Here is a 26,225-nt window from a genome sequence, read left to right on the forward strand (position 1 = left end):
CAAGATGTCTGAGCCCCACATTGGGCTTCCCAGCATGGGGATCTAGTGCCAGGAAGATAAGCCCCCAGAACATTTAGCTTTGAAGGACAGTGAGGCTTACTTTCAGGAGATCCAGAAAGCTGTGGGAAATAGAAACTTCACTCTTAAAGGGTGCACACAAAGTCTCACACACACTGGGACCCAGGGCCCCCCTGGGTTTGTTCCACAGCCAGCTGTGCTGTGACCTTGCCCCACCAACCAGCGGCTTGCAGCCTCTGCACAAGGCAGGGGCCAGCCATGCATATCAGACTGCTCACAATAGTCAGCCCATCACACACAAAAAGGACCCACACAGCCCACATAGGGGGCACCGCTAGAACATACAGCTCTGGTAACCAGAAGGGAGTAAGCTGCTGAGATACATAGGACGTCTCCTACAAAAGGCCTCTTCTCCAAGGTCAGGAAACATAACCAACCTACCAGATACATAAAAACACATAAAGGAAATCAAGCAAAGTGAGGTGACATAGGATCATGTTCCAAAGAAAGGAACAAGATAAAAACTGAGAAGAGGGCTTCCCTCGTGGCGCAGTGGTTGAGAGTCCGCCTGCCGATGCAGGGGACACGGGTTCGTGCCCCGGTCTGGGAAGATCCCACATGCCGCGGAGCGGCTGGGCCCGTGAGCCATGGCCGCTGAGCCTGCACGTCCGGAGCCTGTGCTCCGCAACAGGAGAGGCCACAACAGTGAGAGGCCCGCGTACCAAAAAAAAAAAAAAAAAAAAAAAAAGAAAACTGAGAAGAAAAACTGAGTAACGTAGAGATAGGCAATCTACGCAAGAAACAGTTCAAGGTAATGATTGTAAAAATGATCAAAGAACTCAGAAGAAGAATGGATGAACAGAGGAAGAAGTTAAAAATTTTTAACAAAGATTTAGAAAATACAAAGAAGAGCCAAACAGAGATGAAAAATACAAAAACTGAAAAGAAAAATACACCAGACGGAATCAGCAGTAGATTAAACGATACAGGGGAAAGGATTAGCGAGCTGGAAAACAGAGTAGTGGAAATCACTGATGCTAAACAGAAAAAATAAGAAGAAATAAACACAGTTTAAGAGACATGTGGGACAACATCAAGTGTACTGACATTTGCATTATAGAAGTCCCAGAAGGAGAAGAGACAGAGAAAGGGGCAGAGAACATATTTGAAGACATAATAGTTGAAAACCTTCCTAACCTGGAAAGCAAACAGATCCAAGACTAGGAGACAAAGGAAGTTCCAAACAGGATCAAACCAAAGATGACCACACCAAAATACGTTGTAATTAAAATGCCAAAAATTAAAGATAAAGAGAGAATATTAAAAGCAGCAAGAGAAAAGCAATAAGTTATGTACAAGGGAACTCTCATAAGGCCATCAACTGATTTTCCAAAAGAAATTCTGCAGGCCAGAAGGGAGTACATAGAGTTATGAAAAGCAAAAGCTTACAACAAAGAATACTCTACCCAGCAAGGCTTTCATTCAAATTTGGAGATATCAAAAATATAATAGACAAGCAAAAGCTAAAAGAGTTCAACACGACCAAACCAGCTTTGCAAAAAATGTTAAAGGGACTTCTCTAGCTGAAAAAGAAAAGGCCACAAATAGAAACATGAAAATTGTGAATGGAAAAAGCTCATCTATAAAGGCCAATATAAAGTTAGTAAACCAATCAAATTCAAAGTTAGCAGGAAGATTACAAGACAAAGGTAGTAAAACACCTATACTCACAATCAGCAGTTAAGTGGTACACAAAACAAATAGATGAAAATATGTCAAAAACAGTAACTGTGAGGGGAGGGGAGTAAAAATGGAGGGTTGTTAAAATGCATTTGAAATCGAGAGATCAGCAACTTAAAATAATCACACACACACACACTCTCTCTATATAGCTATATATAAACCTCATGGTAATCACAAACCAAAAATCTATAATACATACACATACAAAAAAGGGAAAGAAATACAAACATAAAGATAAAGATAGTCATTGAATCACAAGAGAACAAAAGAAGGAACAACAAAAAAAAACTACAAAAACAGCCCCAAAACAATTAACAAAACAGCAGTAAGTACATGCCTTTAATAATTATTTTAAATCTAAATGAACTAAATGTTCCAAACAAAAGACATACAGTGGCTGAATGGATTCTATATATATGTTACCTATAAGTGACTTGCTTCAGATCTAAAGACACACACAGACTGAAAGTGAGGGGATGAAAAAAGGTATTCTATGCAAATAGAAATCAAAAGAAAGCTGGGATAGCAATACTTACACCAGAAAAAATAGATTTTAAAACAAAGACTTTTACAAGAGACAAAGGACATTACATAATGATCAAAGGATCAAGCCAACAAGAAGATTTAGCAACTGTAAATATATATGCACCCAATCAAAACAGTATGGTACTGGCACAAAAACAGAAATACAGATCAACGGAACAGGATAGAAAGCCCAGAGATAAACCCATGCACCCATGGTCTCCCAATCTATGACAAAGGCAGCAAGAATATACAATGCAGAAAAGATAGTCTCTTCAATAAGTGGTGCTGGGAAAACTGGACAGCTACATGTAAAAGATTAAATTAGAACTTTCTCTAACACCATACACAAAAATAAACTCAAAATGGATTAAAGACCTAAATGTAAGACTGGATTCCTCTAAAGCTCTTAAAGGAAAACATAGGCAGAACACTCTCTGACATAAATGGCAGCAATATCTTCTTTGATCCACCTGCTAGAGTAATGAAAATAAAAACAAAAATAAACAAATGGGACCTAATTAAAGTTTCTGCACAGCAAAGGAAACAATAAACAAAAAGACAACAAACAGAATGGGAAAAAATGTTTGCAAATGAAGTGACTGACAAACAATCTCCAAAATATACAAACAGCTCATGCAGCTCTGTATCAAAAAAACAAAAAACCCAATCAAAAAATGGGCAGAAGATCCAAATAGACATTTTTCAAAAGAAGACATACAGATGACCAAGAGGCACATGAACACATGCTCAACGTCACTAACGATTAGAGAAATGCAAACAAAACTACAATGAGGTATCACCTCACACTGGTCAGAATGGCCATCATCAAAACAATCTTCAAACAATAAATGCTGGAGATGGTGTGGATTAGAGGGAACCCTCCTACACTGTTGGTGAGAATATAAATTGGTACAGCCACTATGGAGAACATTATGGAGATTACCTAAAAAAAAAAAAAAAAGAGCTACCATATGATCCAGCAATCCCACTCCTGGGCATGTATCTGGAGAGAACCATAATTTTTTTTAACATCTTTATTACAGTATAATTGCTTTACAATGTTGTGTTAGTTTCTGATGTATAACAAAGTGAATCAGCTATATGGATACATATATCCCCATATTCCCTCCCTCTTGCGTCTCCCTATCCCACCCCTTTAGGTGGTCACAAAGCACCCAGCTGATCTCCCCGTGCTATGCAGCTGTTTCCCACTAGCTATCTATTTTACATTTGGCAGTGTATATATGTCAGTGCTACTCTCTCACTTCGTCCCAGCTTACCCTTCCCCCTCCCCGTGTCCTCAAGTCCATTCTCTACACCTGTGTCTTTATTTCTGTCCTGCCCTTAGGTTCGCCAGAACCATTTTTCTTTCTTTTTTTTTTTAGATTCCATATATATGTGTTCGCACATGGTATTTGTTTTTCTCTTTCTGACTTATTTCACTCAGTGTGACAGACTCTAGGTCTATCCACCTCACTACAAAAAACTCAATTTCATTTCTTTTTATGGCTGAATAATATTCCATTGTATATATGTGCCACATCTTCTTTATCCATTCATCTGTCAATGGACACTTAGGTTGCTTCCATGTCCTGGCTATTGTAAGTGGTGCTGTAATGAACACTGTGATACATGACTCTTTTTGAATTATGGTTTTCTTAGCGTATATGCCTAGTAGTGGGATTGCTGGGTCATTTGTTAGTTCTATTTTTAGTTTTTTAAGGAACCTCCATACTGTTCTCCATAGTGGTTGTATCAATTTACATTCCTACCAACAGTGCAAGAGGGTTCCCTTTTCTCCACACCCTCTTCAGCATTTATTGTTTGTAGATTTTTTGATGATGGCCATTCTGACCAGTGTAAGGTGATACACCTCATTGTAGTTTTGGTTTGCATTTCTTGAATGATTAGTGATGTTGAACATCTTTTCACATGTTTGTTGGCAATCTGTATATCTTCTTTGGAGAAATTTCTGTTTAGGCCTTCTGCCCATTTTTGGATTGGGTTATTTGTTTTTTTGATATTGAGCTGCATGAGCTGCTTGTGTAGTTTGGAGATTAATCCTTTGTCTTATGCTTTGTTTGCAAATATTTTCTCCCATTCTGAGGGCTGTCTTTTCATCTTGTTTTTGGTTTCCTTTGCTGTGCAAAAACTTAAATTTCATTAGGTCCCATTTGTTTATTTTTGTTTTTATTTCCATTACTCTAGGAGGTGGGTCAAAAAGGATCTTGCTGTGATTTATGTCATAGAGTGTTCTGCCTATGGAAAACCATAATTTGAAAGGATACATGCACCCCAATGCTTATTGCAGCACTATTTACACTAGCCAGGACATGGAAGTAACCTAAATGTCCATCAATGGAGAAATGGATAAAGAAGATGTGGTACATATATACAACAGAATATTACTCAGCCATAAAAAAGAACAAAATAATGCCATTTGCATTGAAATGGATGGACCTAGAGAGTGTCATACTGACTGAAGTCACGGAGAAAGACAAATATCATATGGTATCACTTTATATGTGGAATCTAAAAAAATGGTACAAATGAACATATTTACAAAACAGAAACAGACTTAGAAAACAAACTTATGGTTACCAGTGGGGAAAGGTTGAGGGGGAGGGATAAATTAGGAAGTTGGAATTAACATATACACACTACTATACATAAAACAGATAATTAGCAAGGACCTGCTGTATAGCACAGGCAACTCTACTTAATGCTCTGTAATAACCTATATGGGAAAAGAATCTGAAAAACAGATATATGTATAACTAAATCACTTTGCTGTACACCTGAAACTAATACAACATTGTAAATCACCTATACTCCAATACAGGGACATCCCTGGTGGTCCGTGGTTAAGACTCCACACTTTCACTGCAGAGGGAACGGGTTCGACCCCTGGTCGGGGAACTAAGATCCCACATGCCACACAGCGCAGCCAAACAAATAGACAAAAAAAAAAAAAAAGAAAGAAAGAAAACCAAAAAACTATACTCCAATATAAAATAAAAATTAAAAAAATAATCACCAAAAAAAAGCCTTGAAAATTAGATCAGGTGAATTGAGACTTATAAAGGTCTCCATAAAACAGAAACAAACAAAAAATTGCAGAGCAGTGGACACTTCCAAACGCCTTCTATTAGGTCACCATCACTCTGATACCAAAACCAGACAAAGATATCACACAAAAAAAGAAAATAACAGGCCAACATCACTGATGAACATAGAAAAATTCTTAACAAAATATTAACAAACTGAATTGAACAATACATGACTAAGTGGAATTTCCCCAGGAATGCAAGGATGGTTCAACACTGGCAAATCAATCAATATGATACACCACATTAACAAACTGAAGAATAAAAACCATATGATCATCTCAATAGATGCAGAAAACGTTTCTGACAAAATTCAACACTTATTTACGATAAAAATGCTCCAGAAAGTGGGTACAGAGGTAACGTACTTAAACATAGTAAAGGCCATATATGACAAGCCCCTAGCTAATGTCATATTCAATGGTGAAAAACTGAAAGCATTTCCTCTAAGATCAGGAAGAAGACAAGATGTCCACTCTCATCACTTTTATTCAACATAGTATTGGAAATCCTAGCCACAGCAATTAGACAAGAAAAGAAATAAAAGGAATCCACATTGGAAAGGAAGAAGTAAAACTGTCACTGTTTGCATATGACATACTACACATAGAAAATCCTAGAGATGCCATCAGAAAACTACTAGAGCTCATCAATGAATTTGGTAAAGTTGCAAGATACAAAATTAATACACAGAAATCTGCTGCATTTCTATATACTAACAATGAAAGATCAGAAGAGAAGTTAAAGAGACAATTCCATTTACCATTGCATCAACAAGAAAAAAATACCTAGGAATAAACCTATCTAAGGAGGTAAAAGACCTGTACTCCAAAAACCATAAGACGGTGATGAAAGAAAAAGATGATGACACAAACAGATGGAAAGATATACCATGTTCTTAGATTGGAAGAGTCAATATTGTCAAAATGACTATACTATCCAAGGCAATCTACAGATTCAATGCAATCACCTATCCAAATACCAAAGGCATTTTTCACAGAACTAGAACAAATAATTTTGAAATGTGTATGCGGGCTTCCCTGGTGGCGCAGTGGTTGAGAGTCCACCTGCCGATGCAGGGGACACAGGTTCGTGACCCGGTCCGGGAAGATCCCCCATGCCGTGGAGCGGCTGGGCCTGTGAGCCATGGCCATTGAGCCTGCACATCCGGAGCCTATGCTCCGCAATGGGAGAGGCCACAACAGTGAGAGGCCCGCGTACCGCAAAAAAAAAAAAAAAATTTGTATGGAAACACAACAGACTCCAAATAGCTGAAAGAAGAACAGAGCTGGAGGAATCATGCTCCCTGACTTCAGGCTATAGTACAAAGCTATGGTCATCAAAACAGTATGTTACTGGCACAAAACCCAACACATACATCAATGGAACAGAAAAGAGTGCCCAGATGTAAGCCCATGCACACAAGGTCAATTAATCTACAACAAAGGAGGCAAGACTATACAATGGGGAAAAGAGAGTCTCTCCAATAAGTGGTGCTGGGAAAAATGGAAAGCTACGTGTAAAAGAATGAAATCAGGATGTTTTCTCACATCATGTACAAATAAACTCAAAATGGATTAAAGACCTAAGTGTAAGACCTGAAACCATAAAACTCCTAGAAGAGAACATAGGGAGAACACTCTGACATAAACTGTAGCAATATTTTTTTAGATCTGTCTCCTAAGACAAAAATAAACAAATGAGAGCTAATCAAATTTAAACGCTTTTGCACAGGAAAGAAAGCCATCAACAAATGAAAAATGGCCTACTGAACAGGAGAAAATATTTGTAAACGATATGCTCAATAAAGGGTTAATATCCAAAATATATAAACAGCTCATACAACTCAATGTCAAAAAAAAAAAAGACCCAATTAAAAAATGGGCATAAGACCTCAACAGACATTTTTGCACACAAGACACCGAGATGGCCAACAGGCACATGAAAAGATGCTCAACACTGCTAATCAACAGGGAAATGCAAATCAAAACCAATGAGATAGCACCTCATGCCTGTCAGAGTGGCAATCATCAAAAAGATCATAAATAGGGGCTTCCCTGGTGGCGCAGTGGTTGAGAGTCCGCCTGCCGATGCAGGGGACACGGGTTCATGCCCCCGTCTGGGAAGATCCCACGTGCCGCGGAGCAGCTGGGCCCATGAGCCATGGCCGCTGAGCCTGCGCGTCTGGAGCCTGTGCTCCGCAACGGGAGAGGCCACAACAGTGAGAGGACCACGTACCGCAAAAAACAAAACAAAAAAAAAGATCATAAATAACAAACTTTACTGCAAATGTGAGAAAAGGAAGCCGTTTTGTGGGAATGTAAATTGTTGCAGCCATTGTGGAAAACAGTATGGAGGTTCCTAAAAAACTAAAAATAGAACTACCATATGATCCAGCAACTCCCCTCCTGGGTATATAGCCAAAGGAAATAAAAACACTAATTTGAAAAGTACATGCACCCCAATGTTCACAGCAGCATTATTTACAATAGCCAAGACATACACAGAAGCAACCTAAATGTCCATCAACAGATGAATGGATAAAGAAGATGTAGTAATAACATGCACACACATATACATGATGGAATACTACTCAGCCATAAAAAACAATGAAGTGTTGCCATTTGCAACAACATCGATGGACCTTGAGAGTATTATGTTTACTGAAGTAAGTCAGACAGAGAAAGGTAAATACTGTTATCACTTACATGGGGAATCTAAAAATCAAACATATATAACAAAACAGAAACAGATTCCCAGATATAGAGAGCAAACTAGTGGTTACCAGTGGGGAGAGGGCAGTGGGAAGGGGCAAGATAGGGGTAGGGGATTAAGATGTACAAACTACTACTTATAAAATAAATAAGTTACAGGGATATATTGTACAGTGCAAGGAATACAGCCATTATTTTATAGTACCTTTAAATGGAGTATAATCTAGAGAAATGTTGAATCACTATGTTGTACACCTGAAACATAATATTGTAAATCAACTACACCTCAACAAAAATAAATATTTTTTAAACCTACAGAAGACATGAAACAAAAACCAATATAACTAAAATGAATAAATAAATCGACAATTACAGGTGGGGACTTCATCCTCTGTCTCAATAATTTATAGAATGAGTAGATAGAAAAATCAGTGAGGACACAGAAGTTTTAAATTGGAAGGACAGCAAAAATAAGTAGGTAAAAGAAAAACAGAGGTGAAATAAAATATAAAATGTGGGTTGAAGGCTACTTCCTCTAGAACCCTTTCAAATGCAACTTTGGATTGGCTGAACTGGTAATTTTCTGAGTGTATGTGAAGACAACTCTAATTTCCAAGGATGAGATCTGAGAGTCTACATTTTTAACAATTCTCCCAGTGACTGTTAGGCTCAATGAAATCTGCAAACTACTAGTCTAAGACAGAATGCCGTTCCACCGGCAAGGGAATCCAGCAGAGCTGATTCAGAGGCTGAAGAGTATTCCTCTGTCCTTAGATCACCTGGAAAGGTATTCATATTGTTCAACCTCAGAGTCTACAGAAGGAATTAAGGTTTCTGCAGTGTGATTACTTCATTGTGATTCCCTGAACTCTCAGGGGTGATAAAGCTGGTTTAAGATGAGCACACAGATGTATACATAGAGGGGGGTGGGGGGCTGGGGGGAGTGGGAGGGGGAGGAATATGTGTGTATGTACGTGTCATGTGCGTATATGGTCATCGAATTTAGGCTGAAGTAATTCTGGTAGAACCGTAGCCTCCTACTCTTGTTTTTCAAAAATACAACAGGTCAACCACACACTTTTTAATTTCCAGAAGCTAGGCTTGGCTTCTAGTTCAAGAGCCAGTATACCAGCCTGACTTAAATACAACAGTTAACACGTATTAAAACCAGGTTCTGTGCTAGGCGCTCTACATGTGTATTTCAACAGAATCTTCAAATATCCCTGTGAAGCAGGAATTATTATCCCCGTTTACAAAGAAGCTGGGCCACACAGCAATTATAACTTGCCCAAAGTCATACAGTTATGGTAAATCAAAGATTCATACTAAGGGAATTTGACAACCAAGATCTTTTCTCTGAGCCCACTTGGCTTTTACTGTTAATGCTGGATAAGGAATGGCCACTTCAGACCCCTGGAGTAAGGGTAGATTCATATTTGAAGCTAGACCTTGTACTAGATGCCAGAATCTAGCTGCCATCCCTACCACTGCTGGTTCAACTGCAGGTCAATTAAGAGAAATTCCTCAAAGTTTTCAAGCTGAGGTCTGCACCGTAAGGAATTATGGGCCACTTCTTTTATGTCAATGTGGCATAAAATCCAGAACACTACTAGCTCTGCCTTGACTGAAAACTGAGCTGTCTTTAAGAAAGCTGTAAAGTTCTCTAGTGTATCAAAAATCCTGATAGCTGGTAGATGCTTTAAATGAGCTTTTGGGGTGGACTCAGCACTCCCTACATCTGGTGATAAGATCTGCACACTGAAAAATAGTAGATGCTTAAGAATTTAGAATGCTTTTATGGGAAAGAATTCTTCCTTTTCCACAGTCAGTAGCTTTCTAAGAGGATGACTGGTGCACTTCTCTGGGGTCCAAGCCAGGAAGACTCAAGATAGTACAGCTCTTTCAGGGGTCTGAAAGACTAGGCAAAAATCAGTCACAGTTTCTCACAAGAGAAGGCAACAGTTATAGAAGTTCTAGGGCTGTACCTCAGAGTTGATTATCAAGATAGCAGGCCAAGAAATTGCTACGTCAGGAAAGAGACTACCAACTGGAACAGGAGAAAGCCAAGAATGTCAAGTGAGTTGTAAATTTGAAAGGATAGAAGAGGCAGGAAAACGAAGAAATAAAAACAGCTGTTATATATAACTTACTATTTGTCACGGATGTTTCAAGATCTTCAAATATTTTAACTTATTACAACAATTCTAAAAGATAGGTACTCTTTTTTTTTTTGCGGTACACGGGCGTCTCATTGTTGTGGCCTCTCCCGTTGAGGAGCACAGGCTCTGGACGCGCAGGCTCAGCGGCCATGGCTCACGGGCCTAGCCGCTCCGCGGCATATGGGATCTTCCCGGACCGGGGCACAAACCCATGACCCCTGCATCGGCAGGCGGACTCTCAACCACTGCGCCACCAGGGAAGCCCGAAAAGGGTAGGTACTCTTATCCACATTTTACAGAAGAAGAAACATGGAACATTTAAGTTGCCCAAAGTGACACAGATAGTACATAGAAAAGCTGCGATTTGGACCTAGTTCGCCTCCAGTGGTTATTTACATTCATAATCACTATACAACACTGCCTCTCTAGAAAAACTGGTATGAACTGAAACAGAGGTGGCAGAGATGAAACTGATGAGCTGAGGTAGGATAAGAGTTGATCTGAAAACAAATGTTGTGAATCAGGTCCACCCTTTATGTTGTGATCTACCATACACTTTGATGGGTTCTAGGTCTGTCCATAAAAGACAGAATCCTGGCAGGCTAGCATAATTCTAAAAAATTCAATACAGTATTCTAGGATTAGGGACATTCACTATGTATGAGAAACAGTTACACCCTTCTCCCCCACCAAAAAAGTGTAACAGATAATGTAGTTTACACAAAATAATATGAGGCCAAATAGTAAGCAGCTTAAAGAATAAACTGCAACTATATTCAAAGATATTCTAAAATATAAAGGTCCCAATTTTTTTCTAGTGAAAGGCAAAGAGCAGAACCATGGCTAGTGGTGCTAGTCTTAAACAAGAAGAGTAAGAACAGTGGCTACACAATGAAAATGTCGAGCAAAGGCAGGAATCTATTCATAAACATTACAGACACGTACACCTGTCCCATTTAGTGCCAGACATATATACGGGTTCATTTCAGTAGTGGGGAGCCAGCATGGAAGAGGGAATGCCATTGAAAGTGCTTGAGCAGTGTACTGTGCTTTCTTCAGGCTGAGTGGTCCTCGACAGTCTCTTTGAAGTAGACTCTCCTTGCAATATCTTTGGATTCACAGCAAAGATTTCATTTTCCAAACCATAAACAAACGTGGGGGGTACTTAACATTAACACTTATATCAGCTGTTAAAATACAAGTTTTCCTGAAGATCTACGTGGGTGAATCAGGTAGAAACGGGATACCCTGGGCCTACTTATAAGCGATTCTATAGAATGAGAAGCAAATAATGTATTCAGTCGATAAACTATTAACTGAAAGTTGATTATCTGTAGTAAGGAGTAAAATACAAGGTGGGATTGCATTTAACTATGTATATCAAGGCTCAGAAGTAATTCCAACTCTGCTCCTTGTACTTCACCTAAAGTTATTTTTGCAGCTCCTTCCACAGCATGTGATTTAGTCTTATGTTTTAGCATAGTTCATCCAGTTCTTTGTCCTATATCATGTGTCCCAAGAACTATCTGCATCGATGTTCAGAATGAGGGTTCACTGAGAAGTAGCCAAAGGGAGAATAGTAATATTAGAGAGTTTTCCATTCATATAGTTAAAATTCTACAATAGCAAATAAAAGCTTAACTCTCAACTATTTGGAAAAGCCATCCATTCAGATGGAATTTATATTTCTCAAAGATTCCAGATATCTGAGGTCCTTGGGTACAGAAATATTAATAACATTTCCAAAGACTGGCCTTGCCCCCAACAGTCAGTGAAGAGAGTTTATTTGAACACACAAGTGTAATGATTATAAAGATTATGTAGATATAGTTAAATGTAACAAGATATTAGAACAAGTATTAATGATTGTATAGTTTATTCTTATTGTATGGTAATCTGGCAAAATTAGAACATAGAATTACTTTTATATGATCATATCAATATTTCTACCATTTTCCCTTAGTTCTCTAGCACAGGCGATTTCTATTTTTCACCACTTTGAATTCCACGTGTCTCCTAATCCAGGGATATCAAAAAAGTATCTGTATTACGCTTTTCATCCCATTAATCCACTCTTGTGTCAGTGGTTCAACATCTCCTTTTTTTTTTTTTTTTTTGTGCGGTACGCGAGTCTCTCACTATTGTGGCCTCTCCCGTTGCGAAGCACTCCGGACCCGGACGCGCAGGCTCAGCGGCCATGGCTCACGGGCCCAGCCGCTCCGCGGCACGTGGGATCTTCCTGGACCGGGGCACGAACCCGTGTCCCCTGCATCGGCAGGTGGGCTCTCAACCACTGCGCCACCAGGGAAGCCGTCAACATCTTTTATAGGCACAATTTCCCTTCACCAAGGCAAGCTCAAAACAGTAGAATTGTAGGTTAAATATAGTGGCTATAAAAATGTTTTTCCTTGTTTTACTTTTTAACTGAGCTTCTAGGAATGTACTGTGACAAAAAAAAAGAAGAGACTATATCTATAACCTTCATCAGTGTTGAAGTTCTTGATAAAGTACACAGTTTAAATTTCATCAGACTCATGAAAAGATAAAGGTCTTGGATCAGACTGCCCAACAATCAGGGATTCTAGGACTCCCTGCCTCCCCACCTCTTCTGCCAGGAATCTTCATCTTAGGCTTCCTGTGAACACATTCCATACTTCCCTCTCTCCTTTTTATCCCCCTACTCTCCTCACCCAGTGAGAATAATTCTCAGAGGATTCCATGACCAGCACAGCATATCCAGCTTTTCCTTGCTCTCTACAGAAAAGAATCAGCCGTAGGGTTTCAGACATCAAAGATCTTAGCAAAGCAGAAATTACAGGGTGTAATGTGAAGATAAAAGACCCAGGAAATAAAATTTGGAAGAGGAAGAGTAGCAAAAGTCTTTTTTTACAGCAAAATAGTAAAGGAGGAAACAAGAGGGTGATGACAGACGGAGGAAAGAAAAGCGTACTAATTAGTCTGAACATTTATATAAGGTAACTTGCACAACAGGCATTATCACATTTGAGCCATACACAAACAAGGTGGATCAATAAGTGATATTAAATCAGTTTTTAAACTAATGGTACAATGCAAAGGGAAAGAAAAGTCCTGAATGCTTTGGTCAGGTAGTGCCAAGTCCTACCCTCCATACAAGTCACCCACTAGTCATTCATATCTTTGTGCTATTTCAGTAGGTCTCTGAAACAAAGTCTAAAGCAGGCTTGATCTGGAACGGAGCTCTCAGAAGATTTCCGCCAGGGTTCTAAAACCTGAACAGTCAGAATTCCAGTGCAGCCCAAGGCTGCTTTCCAGGCTGAGCTAGTGGGAGATAATGCAGTTAAAAACAGTAAAAGATAAAAGTCTCCCAAATTTTTTAGAGTCAGGCATCTCTAGTCCCTATAGCTCTGCTTTACTGAAGGCAGAAACTGATCAAGAAAGAGTACCTTCTACCAGCTTGGACTCTATTACTTTCCTCTGATGCCTTGTGCTTCATAAAGGATTATTACTTATTAAGGTTATTAACCCTTGAATGAAAAAGACCTAAGAGATGGTTACAGCTACGCCAAGTTAATAAAAATCATATAATTTGGGTACTTGCAGAAAAAGGCCTAATTTTTCTGCCTTTTTATTGGGATAACACTTTCCAATATTTTATTGGGATAATAATATTTTCTCTTCAACATATCATGAAGACTGATTAATTTCTGAAGTGTTTGAAACTGCAAATGGCTTAGAATTATAATAATGTACATAGGCCTGATAGTACACAAAATGGGGGAAGGGCAGGGGTGAGGGAAGCTGTGGCTTATAGTTAATGACTGCTTCTGGAAACTACACATTTATATAAATATTTGGTCAATTAAATAACTAATTTAGGACTTCCCTGGTGGTGCAGTGGTTAAGAATCTGGCTGCCAATGCAGGGGACACGGCTTCAATCCCTGGTCTGGGAAGATCCCACATGCCGCAAAGCAACTAAGCCCGTGTGCCACAACTACTGATGCCACATGCCATGGCTACTGAAGCCCGTGTGACTACAGCCCGTGCTCTGCAACAAGAGAAGCCACTGCAATGAGAAGCCTGCGCACCGCAACAAAGAGCAGTCCCCGCTCACCGCAACTAGGGAAAGCTTGCATGCAGCAATGAAGACCCATCACGGCCAAAATAAAAATAAAATAAAGTTAAAAAAATAACTAATTTAGTCAATGAATGGATATTACATATTGCCTAGTGCACACTGCACACATCACTGCTATCAGAATTGCTTTAAAACTATTCTTTTTTTTGTTTTGTTTGTTTTTGTTTTTTTTTAATTTTTGGCTTCATTGGGTCTTTGTGCTCCATGGCATGTGCGATCTTCCCGGACCAGGGTTCGAACCCGTGTTCCCTGCATTGGCAGGCAGATTCTTAACCATTGCGCCACCTGGGAAGTCCTAAAACTATTCTTAACTCATCAAATATCTCTATAATGTTCCAAATGCCTTCCCATAGCCTACTACTAAATGCTTCGGCCATTTCTTGTTATTATTCTTGACAAACATTTCACCTGTGATGAGGTAAAGGCCAGTGACAACAAACCCTGGGTACTCAACAGTTTGAATACCCAGTCTTATTAACCTTCATGTGAGTTTCTACAAGTAAGGTATAAAGTTTTCTGAGATCCACACAGATATAGTTAACACCTAGTACTTTGTGTCTACTATTGTTCTAAGCATGTTATAATAATAATTCTCAAAACAAGCCTATAAGGTGGCTACAAGCAGCTTCGTTAAAACACAGGGAGCAAGGGAGTTCACTTAGCCATTATCAGCAATGATCAGTTTTTATCTGAAATGTCCACATGCATTGAGAAAAATATCTGAACAGTCAATAAACAAAAATAAGTTTCCTATAATTAAAGTTTTCACATGTAATAATATTGGCTTCCTAGCTATGGTAGACAAAACTTTTGTTCCCCTTCCAATTCATGTACCCCAAATTGGTTCAAATTTTATCTGTCAGTAAGAATTCAAAAGGAAAAGTAAATATAAATTAAATTAACACCTTTCTTTTAGACTAGGCATAGATAGCTAACGTATTGGCTTCGATACCCAGATAAAGTGTACTTAGGTCACAAAAGTCACTAGAATCCTACCACCATTATATGTAGGAACATATTGGACTCTTTTTTAACCTTTCATTACCACTATTTGGAAAATTTCCAGAAAGGTTTAAAAAGAAAAGTAAAAAGGAGGAAGGTGAAAAGCTGCAAAGTTCATAAGAGTCCTTCCACTTGAAGAAAGGCTGAAGAGTCCATACTGGGACTGAACCCTCCTGAGACGGTGTGAAAACTTACATAATACACAAAGACCTGAAGAGCCAATTAGAACAAAGTTACATGGGATTTTGTAAGAAGTAGTAAATTATGGACAAAAAGCACTATTTTCCTTTCAACTCATATGGAGGCCTGGGACACCCACAGAATTGTATCTTGCAGAAAACTATCTAGAAAATGCTAAAATGGAGTCAAAATAGGTGTTGCCGTTATGCCAGTAAACAAAAATTAATTTATAAGCTATAGTTGGTCTATTGGTGATCTGATTTAGGAAAGAAGATTTGAGAAGACTAAGCTTTTCCTTTCCGGTTAACTTTTGTAGGCCCTAACTGTTCCTCGATTTATGACACTAGCATTCTAATGATATTCTCCAACTGTCCAATTCAACCTTTGTGTTGTCACTAATCATCTAAGTAATAGAGAACCTTCAAGTGTTTGGTTCCTTGATACAGGGTAAAGTCCAAACTCCTTAGCACTGCATGCTACCCTCTTCCTTTTCTAGCTACTCTCCCAAATGCACCATTCACAGGCAGATGCTTCCTTCACAATCACCTCATGTCCCTAATCAAACACGTCTGTCTCTGTGGTGGTCAAATCTCAAACCTAAACTGTGTGGTTTGACCCCTGCAGGTATAGCCCTAATTTCCTCAAAGTGCCATGAGGTTTAATGCTTCTGTATCCTTGCATATGTTACTCCATCTGGCTGGTATGCCTTTCTCTCCATCTCCCTGGTTCTTCTGTCTGATTAAATTCATCCCTGAAGACTCAGTCTCACATAATCTGAGAAGCTTTTCTGACATCCTCATCCCTAGGTGGGTCAGATGCTCTTTGGACACTGGGCTGTATTCCCCCGCTAGACTATGAACTGTTTTACCACTTTCTAGGTGAGTGACCTTGGACAAGTTCATTAATTTCACTGAGCCCGCTTCTTCATATAAAGAACATTAGCATTCATTTGCTGCTATCACTATGAAATAATGAATGTGAAAAAATCACTTTGTAGACAGTCAAGCACTGTGTAAGCATTAACAATCTTATCATAAACCAAAAGAACACACAGTATTCTAGGTGAATATACTTCAGTTGATCTAAAGGTAAGATTCATCTCTTGGTTTCCAGGCCTCTCCAAGGATGCCCTGCATTTTATCCAACTTTATAACTCCAATTAAGTCCTTGTGCTTCTATCTTCAAAGGAAAAAAAAAATCTATCATGATGTCTAGGTCATCTGAAGAAAAGACTTAGTGGGAAGCTCCTCAAGGGTAAGGATTGTCCTTTTTTTTTTTCACCTTTCCTATTGCCTTCACAAGAGTACTGCGTGATGTACAAATACTGGTAAAAAGGAAAAAGATGAATGAGTGAGTGAATACAAGCATATCCTGTCCTTAGTGAGCTTACAATCAAAAGGAGTGAATGATGTGACAAGTCCCATATGAATCTGGCCTTGTGAAAGTGGTAACAAATGCCTTCAATGTCATCTTAAAGTGTAGGAAGAAACTGAATTTCCTGCTATGCTTATTTTGTTTGGTGATTTGATACATCTTGTAATTGCTATCTTAGTGACTCATGCTTAACGTGAATGTTTTAACATTATAGAATCGCTTATGCAATTCAATACCTATTTTAAAAAATATTTTCTGCACTAGGCCCTATGAGAATATGAAGACAAAGGTGATGGACTTTGCCCAGAAGATGCTAAACATACAGAAAGGAAGCTAAGTCATCAATACATATAATTAATACAAGGCAGAATGTTGTAAGATGTACGGAAGACATCTGAGCTAGGCCACTGGGACCATAAAAATTATAGCTATATATCACAAATTACTGGGAGCCAACAGCTTCTGCTATTATAGAATATTATATACATGTATATATATAAAACATTTGCTACATGCAATGGTGGATGTTTCTGACGGCCTTCCTCCTTAACCTAATTACAAACCTAACTGTGTTGTTGTGTAATGAATAAGGACTTACTGTTAACACCTACATCACACGTGTGTACCAAGCACAGTTCCAAGGCCCTTAGGTATATTGCCTCATTTAATCTCCACAAAAACCCTACGAAGTAGATACAGTAATCCCTATTTTACAGAGGAGAAAACCAAGGCATAAACCTTGTACCTTTTCAAGGTTAAGAGGCAAAAATGAAAAGATGTAAACAAGGACCTGAGAGAGAAAAACGAGTATTCCACATAGAGAGAGTGAGCGGACTCCATCTGCCACAAATGCTTCGACCAGTGCTTTCCACCTCTCCCAAACGCACCACTGGGAACAACCTATCTCTCTTCCCTTCCCGCCAGGGATTAATTTTCTTTTCCCAAGTCCATAACTGATTCAGATTCTTTTCCCAAGTCCATAACTGATTCAGATTCTCTCAAACGTTTCCAATCCAGAGGGCAGACTGGTATTTAAATCATAGGCAGTTCAGGGTAAATGAGACCGAATCAGATCCCGGGGTGGACGAAGCTCAGGTAGGATCACGAAACTAAAGCTTTGGCGCTGGCCATCCGTTCCTGGATCACCTCCAGGGGATGGCAGCAAAACCCGGCTGACCCAGGGGGCGCTACCCCGGCAGTATCCCCCAGGCGGCTGGGGTTTTGCCATCTGCTCGCTTCACCCTTCACCTGCCGGCGCTGCCTGCACGGTCTCCACCCTACTCGGACCAAACGCCAGGCCTCACGCGCCTCGCTCTCCCCGCGGTCAAGTTCCAAAGCCACCCGGGTGCGTGTCGGCCCCCGTAGAGGCAGCCCGTTCCGCTCCCTCCCCCGGCCGGCTACTCACGGTTCCAATACACCGGGTAGCATTCTCCTTGGGTCACATCCACCTCGTAGAGGCCGCCCCGCACACACACCCGCTCGATGTTCACCAGCTCCTCCATCTCGCGCCCGTGCCCGGCAATGCGCGGGCAGAAGCCGCAGACGCGGTCCTCGGCGTCGTCCTCCGCGGAGCTGGAGGCCGGCCCCGCGGGGGAGGCCGGGCCGCCCACGTGGTCGCCGTCCGGGTCCTGCGCCCGGGCCCGGGCCCCGGTGGCCTGCGGCAGGGCTCGGAAGGCGAGCTCGATGCGGAACGAGTCGTAGCCGATGAAGGGCTTCCAGGTCTTCTTGTCCTCCTTGTAGAACCAGCGCACCTCCTCCGGGCCCAGCTCCGTCACCACCTCGTAACGGTGCCGGGCGGCCGCACCGCCGAGCCGGGTACGCTTCCTCTCCCCGGGCCCCCCTCCGGCCGTCCCGCCGCCCCCCGAGTTCGTCGGGACCAGCGGCGGCTGCTGCGGCGGGTGCAAGGACGAGGAGTTGCCGCCGCCACCACTCTCGCCCTCGCTGTAGTAGCGCAGCGAGGAGCCCGAGTTGGCCGAGCTGAAGTCATAGTTCTTGTCACTGAGGCAGGGGTCCAGCGCCAGGTGGTGGTTGTGGTCCTCCGCTCCCGACGCCAAATGCAGTCCGGGCTCCCCGCGCAGCAGGGCCAGGGGCACCTCGTCGTCGCCCGGGTCCCCGGCGGGCAGGTGGTCGAAGCAGCAGACGCTGCCGCCGAACGCCGGCTGCGCATCCGCGCCCAGTTCCCAAGCAGTGGCACCGCCGCCGCCGCCCCGGCCGTTATGCTCGGGGTTTCGGGGAGGCCCGTGGCCCGGGTAATTCATGCTGTGGAGATGCCGCCGGCTGCCCGGCCCGGCGCCGAGCCGTGGCCCACAGCGCTTCCGCCACACATTCAACGCCGCCGCCCTCTCCACCAGGAGTTTTTAATCTTTCAAATCCTGACCGGGGCTGCGGCGGCAGCGGCGGCGGCTCCGCCCCCACCGAGGCCCCCGGCCGCCGCAGTCGTGTTCCGCCGCCCGCCCCATTGTCACGCAGCTCGACGTAGGTGGCGCTTGGCCCGGAGCCCCGCCCCGCCGGCCGCGTGTGCAGTCCCGGAAGTCCCTTCTCAGCCCAAGCAGTGCGGGATCCGCGCCTCTTGCCCTTCCCGCCGCGGGAGAGGGGTCAGCTCGTGATTCCTCAATTCCCTTCACCTCCTCTTCCTTCTCCCTGCCGTGCTGCTGCTTCGGACCCCGCCCTTCTGAGGGTCAGAGTTCAGGTGTGGAGAAGCTTTAGCCGACTCATCCTTGCAATGCGAGTCTCGAGCCCAAAGGCTTAAGCTACCCGTCGAGAGGGCTCTGGGAAATTGGATTCTCCTGACACTGGTTTTGTGACCTTAGGCCTGCCTGCAGCCCCAGCTGGACCTTATCAATCACCTGGTTCTGGTCCCTCCAGAATTGTCGGCCTACGCGAGGGCATTCCACCACTTAACCACTGATTGCTTACGTTGCGCCAGCACTCCCACTCAAACCCAAGTCTAAATCTCCCTTCATATGCCATCTCATATTACTGCTAGTCTTACAATACTTATTTTCTGTTTTCTCAACCTCATTGTAATGCCCCTGTTGGAGACCAAGTCTATATGTCTCAATCTCTCCCACACAGTGGATGCACCGTCAATGTTGATTATAATGGTGTCAAGCACAGCCAGTTGTGATAGATTACTGGATTGAAAACCAGAAAACCAGGTTCTAGACTTAGTTTTGATAACTAACCACAGGCTGGTCACTTAATCTCCATCTGTTTGGTTTCCTCATCTGTAAAATTAAATGATTGTTGGACTAGATGCTCTCTTAAAGTCTCATAGCAATGGAATTCTGTAACCTTTTTGTAAAAAATTAATATTTATTTATTTATTTGGCTGTGCCAGGTCTTAGTTGCAGCACATGGGACCTTTTTAGTTGCGGCATGCGGGATCTAGTTCCCTAACCAAGGATAGAACCCTGGCCCCCTGCAGAACTGGAACCTGTTCTCCATGCATCTCTGATTCTGTAGCTTATTTCCTGGGATCAGGTTGAATGCGGAGGCTCCCCTATGCGGTTCTTTTATATTACAAAAAAAGTTTTATAAGCCAATCACCCTTTGTTAAAAATCCAGAGAAAAACAATCTCCAATGTCAGTATTCTCAATTCAAGATCAGACAATATTCAGTTTCTTTTTCCACCATTTGTGATGGAATCAGATTGATAGAGCATTTTTTTTCTTGCTGCTGGGATCTAACCTGTCAGAGATTGCCATTATTTAAAACAGGACAGTCTGGGACTTCCCTGGTGGTGCAGTGGTTAAGAATCTGCCTGTCAATGCAGGGGACACGGGTTCGATCCCTGGTCTGGGAAGATCCCACATGCCGCAGAGTAACTAAGTCCACATGCCACAACTACTGAAGCCCTCGCACTCTAGGACCCCCGAGCCACAACTACTGAGCCTGTGTGCTGCAACTACTGAAGTCCATGTGTCTAGAGCCGGTGCTCCGCAACAAAGAGAAGCCACAGCAGTGAGAAGCCTGCGCACAGCAACGAAGAGTAGTCGCCATTTGCCGCAACTAGAGTAAGCCCACGTGCAGCAACGAAGACCCAACACAGCCAAAAATAAAAAACAAAACAAAAAAAGGACAATCTCTAGCTTGTATGTGTTTGAAAAAAGGCATTGCTTCCCATGGGCAGATATAAAACACTGTTGGCAGTCATGGCTTGGTAAGTAGAGCATAGGCTGGATTTCTGCTCCAATTTGTGCCCTTGGCTGGATAATCTTACACAGTGAACAACCCGCCCAACTAGACACTGCAGCCCTGACTCAAAGCACATAAGATCAGAGCCCTTGTTTCTGTGTATATTGCTTTCTGAGTACCTGCATGTCAATTTCTTCTCCAGTCTTTCTATGGACAACTTTCAGAATCTGAAATTAGCTCTGAGCTTTGATCTATTTGCTACCCATAACAGCATTCATTCTACAGTGTTTTGATGGTCACCTATGTGCCAGGTATCTCTGTGCTAGGTTCCAATACAAAAGAGAATGGGAGAGACTCAGTTCCTTCTTCAAGGACATTATTGCCTAGTGGGGGATACATACAAGTAAACAGATACATTATAGTACAGTGTGCAAAGTACTATAAAGGTTATTTAATATACAGGATATCACAACATTTAAAATATCTCTATCCCTTTAGGTTTCTTGATGGACTACCTGTACAGCTACCTGGTCAGAGTATTTTCCTCTGTAAAAAAAAAAAAAAGAAAAGAAAAAAACTTATTCCCTTCCCTGTACTGAATGAATGTTCCTATTGTTTAAATGTTGTGCTTATTAGGTTACGCTGAGAAGATTATCCTCTTGGGGACCACTGCATAAGGCCACAATTTTTTAGGTAGCATGATCTGTCTTGAAGAAAATGTTGATCCTCAGAGATGATGAACAAAATCACTATCCATTTGGCAGGAGCAGGGAACCTCAGGTTCTCTCCTGACCTCACTATCTTGATTTAGACCTTAGTGAGGGCAGATATCAATCAGTATTTGTGGGAGTTAGTTGAGATTGCCTCTGTCTCTTGGAAATGAGCTGGGACCAGAAGGACAGAGCCATGTAGCCAACCTCAGGCTGACAGTGAATAAAAGATATTTGAAAGTATAATACCTAATTTCACATAACTGTATGTGTTTATTTCATTGTTATTCCTTAGCCATATCAAGGCAAAAGCCACAAAGCTGCTCTATTCAATGTCTTCTGCTTTAAGAAGTCATCTTTTATCTGATACTTCCTGCTACCACTATCCTACCTTTGCTTTCTAGAGCATCTTTTCAGATCACATGATCCTGACAAGAGGGGGAAGGGTTCCTCTATTCCAGTCCCAACCTGTTGGAACAGATGTCAGGTGGGTCCTCACCACTCTACATTATTAGTGTATGCGATTCACACAGCAGTATCTGAACTTCCATGGTTGTATGCAAAGCATTCTATTTTTTTTTAAAAATAATTACCCAAGACCAAGCCTTCTTCACATAAGCCAAATAAGTATGATCGATTCAGACTTTTGGCATTTGTGGACCCATGCTGCTGCAATAACCAGGTGGATGTGGAGCCAAGCCTGGAAAGTTCTCATTGGTTGGGAGAGAAAAAGAGGCAAAGCCAGCTGGTTTGTAGTATAAGAGACTGAAGCATCTCATGGGCACATCTTGCCATGCTCCGTTTACTATTGGGCACATGGCAGGGGCTATCTAGCAATAGCAGCCATCTTCCCCTTGCCACCTCTCAAAACTTACATGGTGCAATTTTGTGCTACCCTTCCCTTTTCTTCTCTCTCTCTCTTTTTTTTTTTTTTTTTGCGGTACGTGAGCCTCTCACTGTTGTGGCCTCTCCCGTTGCGGAGCACAGGCTCCGGACACGCAGGCTCAGCGGTCATGGCTCACGGGCCCAGCCGCTCTGCGGCATGTGGGATCCTCCCGGACTGGGGCACGAACCCATGTCCCCTGCATCGGCAGGCAGACTCTCAACCACTGCGCCACCAGGGAAGCCCCCTTTTCTTCTCTCTTAAAGGTTGTCCCTGTTGTCCATTTTAATCCATTTTCACCTGTGTAAAAATATTAGGGTTAGCCTTATGCCATGTAATTTATTATGAGCCAATAACTCACACCTGCACTTGAAATGGCTTTGTCCAAAGTATATGGCAGAATATTTAGAGTGAAGAAAGTCATATAACAATACCCTCCGTCTGCTGTATTTCCTATTTGATAAGCCATCTGCTACATTTAAATTTTTTATTTTAGGATTTCTACTTACTTAGTTTCTTAAAATGTGAGTGTCTTAGTCTCAGGCTGCTATAACAAAATATAACAAACTGGGTGGCTTATAAGCAACATTTATTTCTTATAGTTCAGGAGGCTAGTAAGTTCAAGGTCATGGTGCTGGCAGATACCGTGTCTGGTGAGAGCTTCCTGGTTCATAGATGTTATCTTTTCACTGGGTCTTCACTTATTGGGAGGGGCTAAGGAGCTCTGTGAGGCTTCTTTATAAGGGCCTTCATGACATAATCACCCTCCAAAGGTCTTCACAGATGAAGATCTACCCTCCTAATGCCATCACCTTGGGGATTAGGATTTCAACATATGAATTTTGGAGAGACACAAACATTCAGACCATAGCAGAGAGTGTCTTTGGTCACAGACTAAATGGAATGATAACCTAGCCTGAAGGAGGAAACATTCATTGAACCTGTATAAGATGTCTACAGAGTTTCAGGCATTATCCTAGGCCCTGCAGTGAAGCATTCAACTATCTAGAGGTATCTTTAAATAAACCCAGAATGCCAACTTTTTAGTTCCTGTGAGGAAAATATTGATAACTGTAACGCCAGAATGACCACAGGAGTCATTCTTCCCCTAAAGGCAAATCAAAAGAGGAAGCCAAGTTACAATCAAAAGGTAGCTGGGCAAGCAGAAATAACGTAGGAATACATAATGAATAAAGTCATTCATCCTTTTGTTTATTCTTTCAACAAATATTTATTGTCTAGTGCTATTTTGCTGATGGTTTGTTGTTTTTATGTTTAACAGAAGTCACACTTAAGATGTAGAATTATTAAGTGCATTTACTTAAAGATTTGCAAGACGTCTGCCCACAAAACTGTACTTATCAAAACCTCATAAAATTATTTTTTATATTCCTTCTGGAAATAAAGGTCAATGGTATTGAAGGTTTATATTCAAATGAAAGAAAATGTAAATCAATACAATATTGATGCTCAGTGGAGGCAGCCGCAAAATCCTCAGCTTGTTTGTATCAGAAAGAGCAGAGTTAGCTATTTCCCTGACCTTTCATTATAGAAAAGTGAATTGGACCATAATCATAGGCTGCTGTGAGGTCTGCAGTATGCATGCATTATAGATGCATTTGATGACGTTTGTGCTTCAGGGTTCTTTCCTATCTCACCCTGGGGCTAAACTGAAAATTTAGTATATAAACTGGAAATACAGCAGTTATATAGTATATAACTCATATGGGCCTTCAACACAAAGTAATTGATAAGCATAATATTAGGCTGAGAAAGGCTTAAAAGCAGCATCATGTATGTGTATAGTTTCTTCTGGTTTTCATATAACAAGAGAAAAAGGAGAGAAGAAAGAAGTCATGTTTCAGTAGGGATTTCCATTAGAGCAACTCTGGGTAATTTGCAGAGTGTTTCAAGGACTGAGTGGCAGAATCGATTCACTGTTTTTGCAACTGCTGCTTAAGAGTGTTTATCCAGGCTTCCCTGGTGGCGCAGTGGTTGAGAGTCCGCCTGCCGATGCAGGGACGCGGGTTCGTGCCCCGGTCCGGGAAGATCCCACATGCCGCGGAACGGCTGGGTCCGTGAGCCATGGCCGCTGAGCCTGCGCGTCCGGAGCCTGTGCTCCGCAACGGGAGAGGTCACAACAGTGAGAGGTCCACGTATTGCAAAAAAAAAAAAAAAAAAAAAAGAGTGTTTATCCTTACACCATAAAGTCAGCATTTCAAATATAAGGTTTCAGTTTGAATAATATATAATTCTAGACTCACAAATAAAACCTCTTTCACAACTTTCCCACCGGCTTTTTGGCCCACACTAAACAGCTGTTAGGGTAAGGTCATTGATGAATTAAAATAGGATGGTAGGAAAGCAAAGTTCTTCAGGAATACAGTCTTCTTCAAGATTTAACAACTTGCATTTTGAATACAAGAAATGAGTAACAACGGCCTTGCCTTTACACTATGGATATTCTTTCCCGGAATTTCTCAGAGAAGTCATGCGTTTTCTACAGAACGTTTTGGGGGTTGGGCAATGGGAGAGAGTATCTTTCCTAAACACTTACAGAGACATAGTACTAGAAAATACAATTCAAACTGTATTATCTCTGTTTTGAAAACAACACAATAAGAACAAACAAAACAAAAAAGTAACCCAGAGTAGGAAGTATCTTGGCATTGGAATAAAAATAGCAGAATGGTTAAATAATCTATTGTACATCTGTGAAGCTATGGAACATTAGGCAAAGAGCAATTAAAAAGAATGTACTGGCACAGAAAGATCTCCAAGTTGTATTACTAAGTGAAAACAACAAGTTACAGAAGAATTATCTGTGGTTTGATTGCATTTTTACATTAAAAACACAAACCCACACTCTATATGTTTATATAGACACATGTTTGTATATATTCACCTACATCTGTGTAAATAATTGGTAAAAGTTTGAAAGGATAAGCTGCAAATTACCCACATAGTTACTTCCGGAAAGAAAATGAAGTTGACCTTAAGTTCTATATTAATTGAACTTTATATAAGCATACATTTGTATGTTACTTGTATAATTAAAAAATTACTGTACTGATATTATCATCTTTCTCATATGGTCCCACCAGGGGCTTATCCTGTGTAAGTCTTTGCTCAGTTTTGATGGGAAGGACATTGCAAAGCTCAACCTGCTTCAAAATATCGATATTTCTTCAACAGCCTGCCATGGTGAGTCCTTCCTTCCTACCTGGTCTGATATACACCCATAATTTGAGACACTTTCTTGAGTTATATAATAAAGGTAGGTGTATTGTTCTTGTATATGTACCCTTAAAGTGTGTATAACTGGTATGGCCAGGCTTTTCACTAAGTATAAATGAGGTCATATTAAGTTTTTAATGCACGAATTATGACTTGAGCTCCCACTGACTGGATTGCTAGTCAAACATTTCCCAAATATTTTCTGTTGTCCCCAAAAGGATGGCTTACATCTTCTCACAATCTGTTCTGTCCACTACAGTAATCATCCTCGCCCACCACATTCCATTTCTACTGCTCTGGTAGCACTGTGTCTACC

At 41.4% G+C, this 26,225-nt stretch overlaps 1 protein-coding gene across 9 annotated transcripts in view; it reads right to left on the minus strand.

Moving 5' to 3' along the window:
• Positions 1-19,345, minus strand: part of DDHD1 (DDHD domain containing 1) — a 90,495-nt gene extending 71,150 nt beyond the window's left edge. For all 9 annotated transcript variants that reach the window (XM_032623225.1, XM_032623222.1, XM_032623221.1 and 6 more), the window contains exon 1: positions 18,347-19,345. In XM_032623225.1, the coding sequence (XP_032479116.1) occupies positions 18,347-19,199 (853 nt within the window). In that variant the 5' untranslated portion in view covers positions 19,200-19,345. The remainder of the gene's footprint in view (positions 1-18,346) is intronic.
• Positions 19,346-26,225: the final 6,880 nt, after the last annotated feature.

The sequence above is a fragment of the Phocoena sinus genome, chromosome 2, assembly GCF_008692025.1.
Source record: "Phocoena sinus isolate mPhoSin1 chromosome 2, mPhoSin1.pri, whole genome shotgun sequence".
Lineage (NCBI taxonomy): Eukaryota > Metazoa > Chordata > Mammalia > Artiodactyla > Phocoenidae > Phocoena > Phocoena sinus.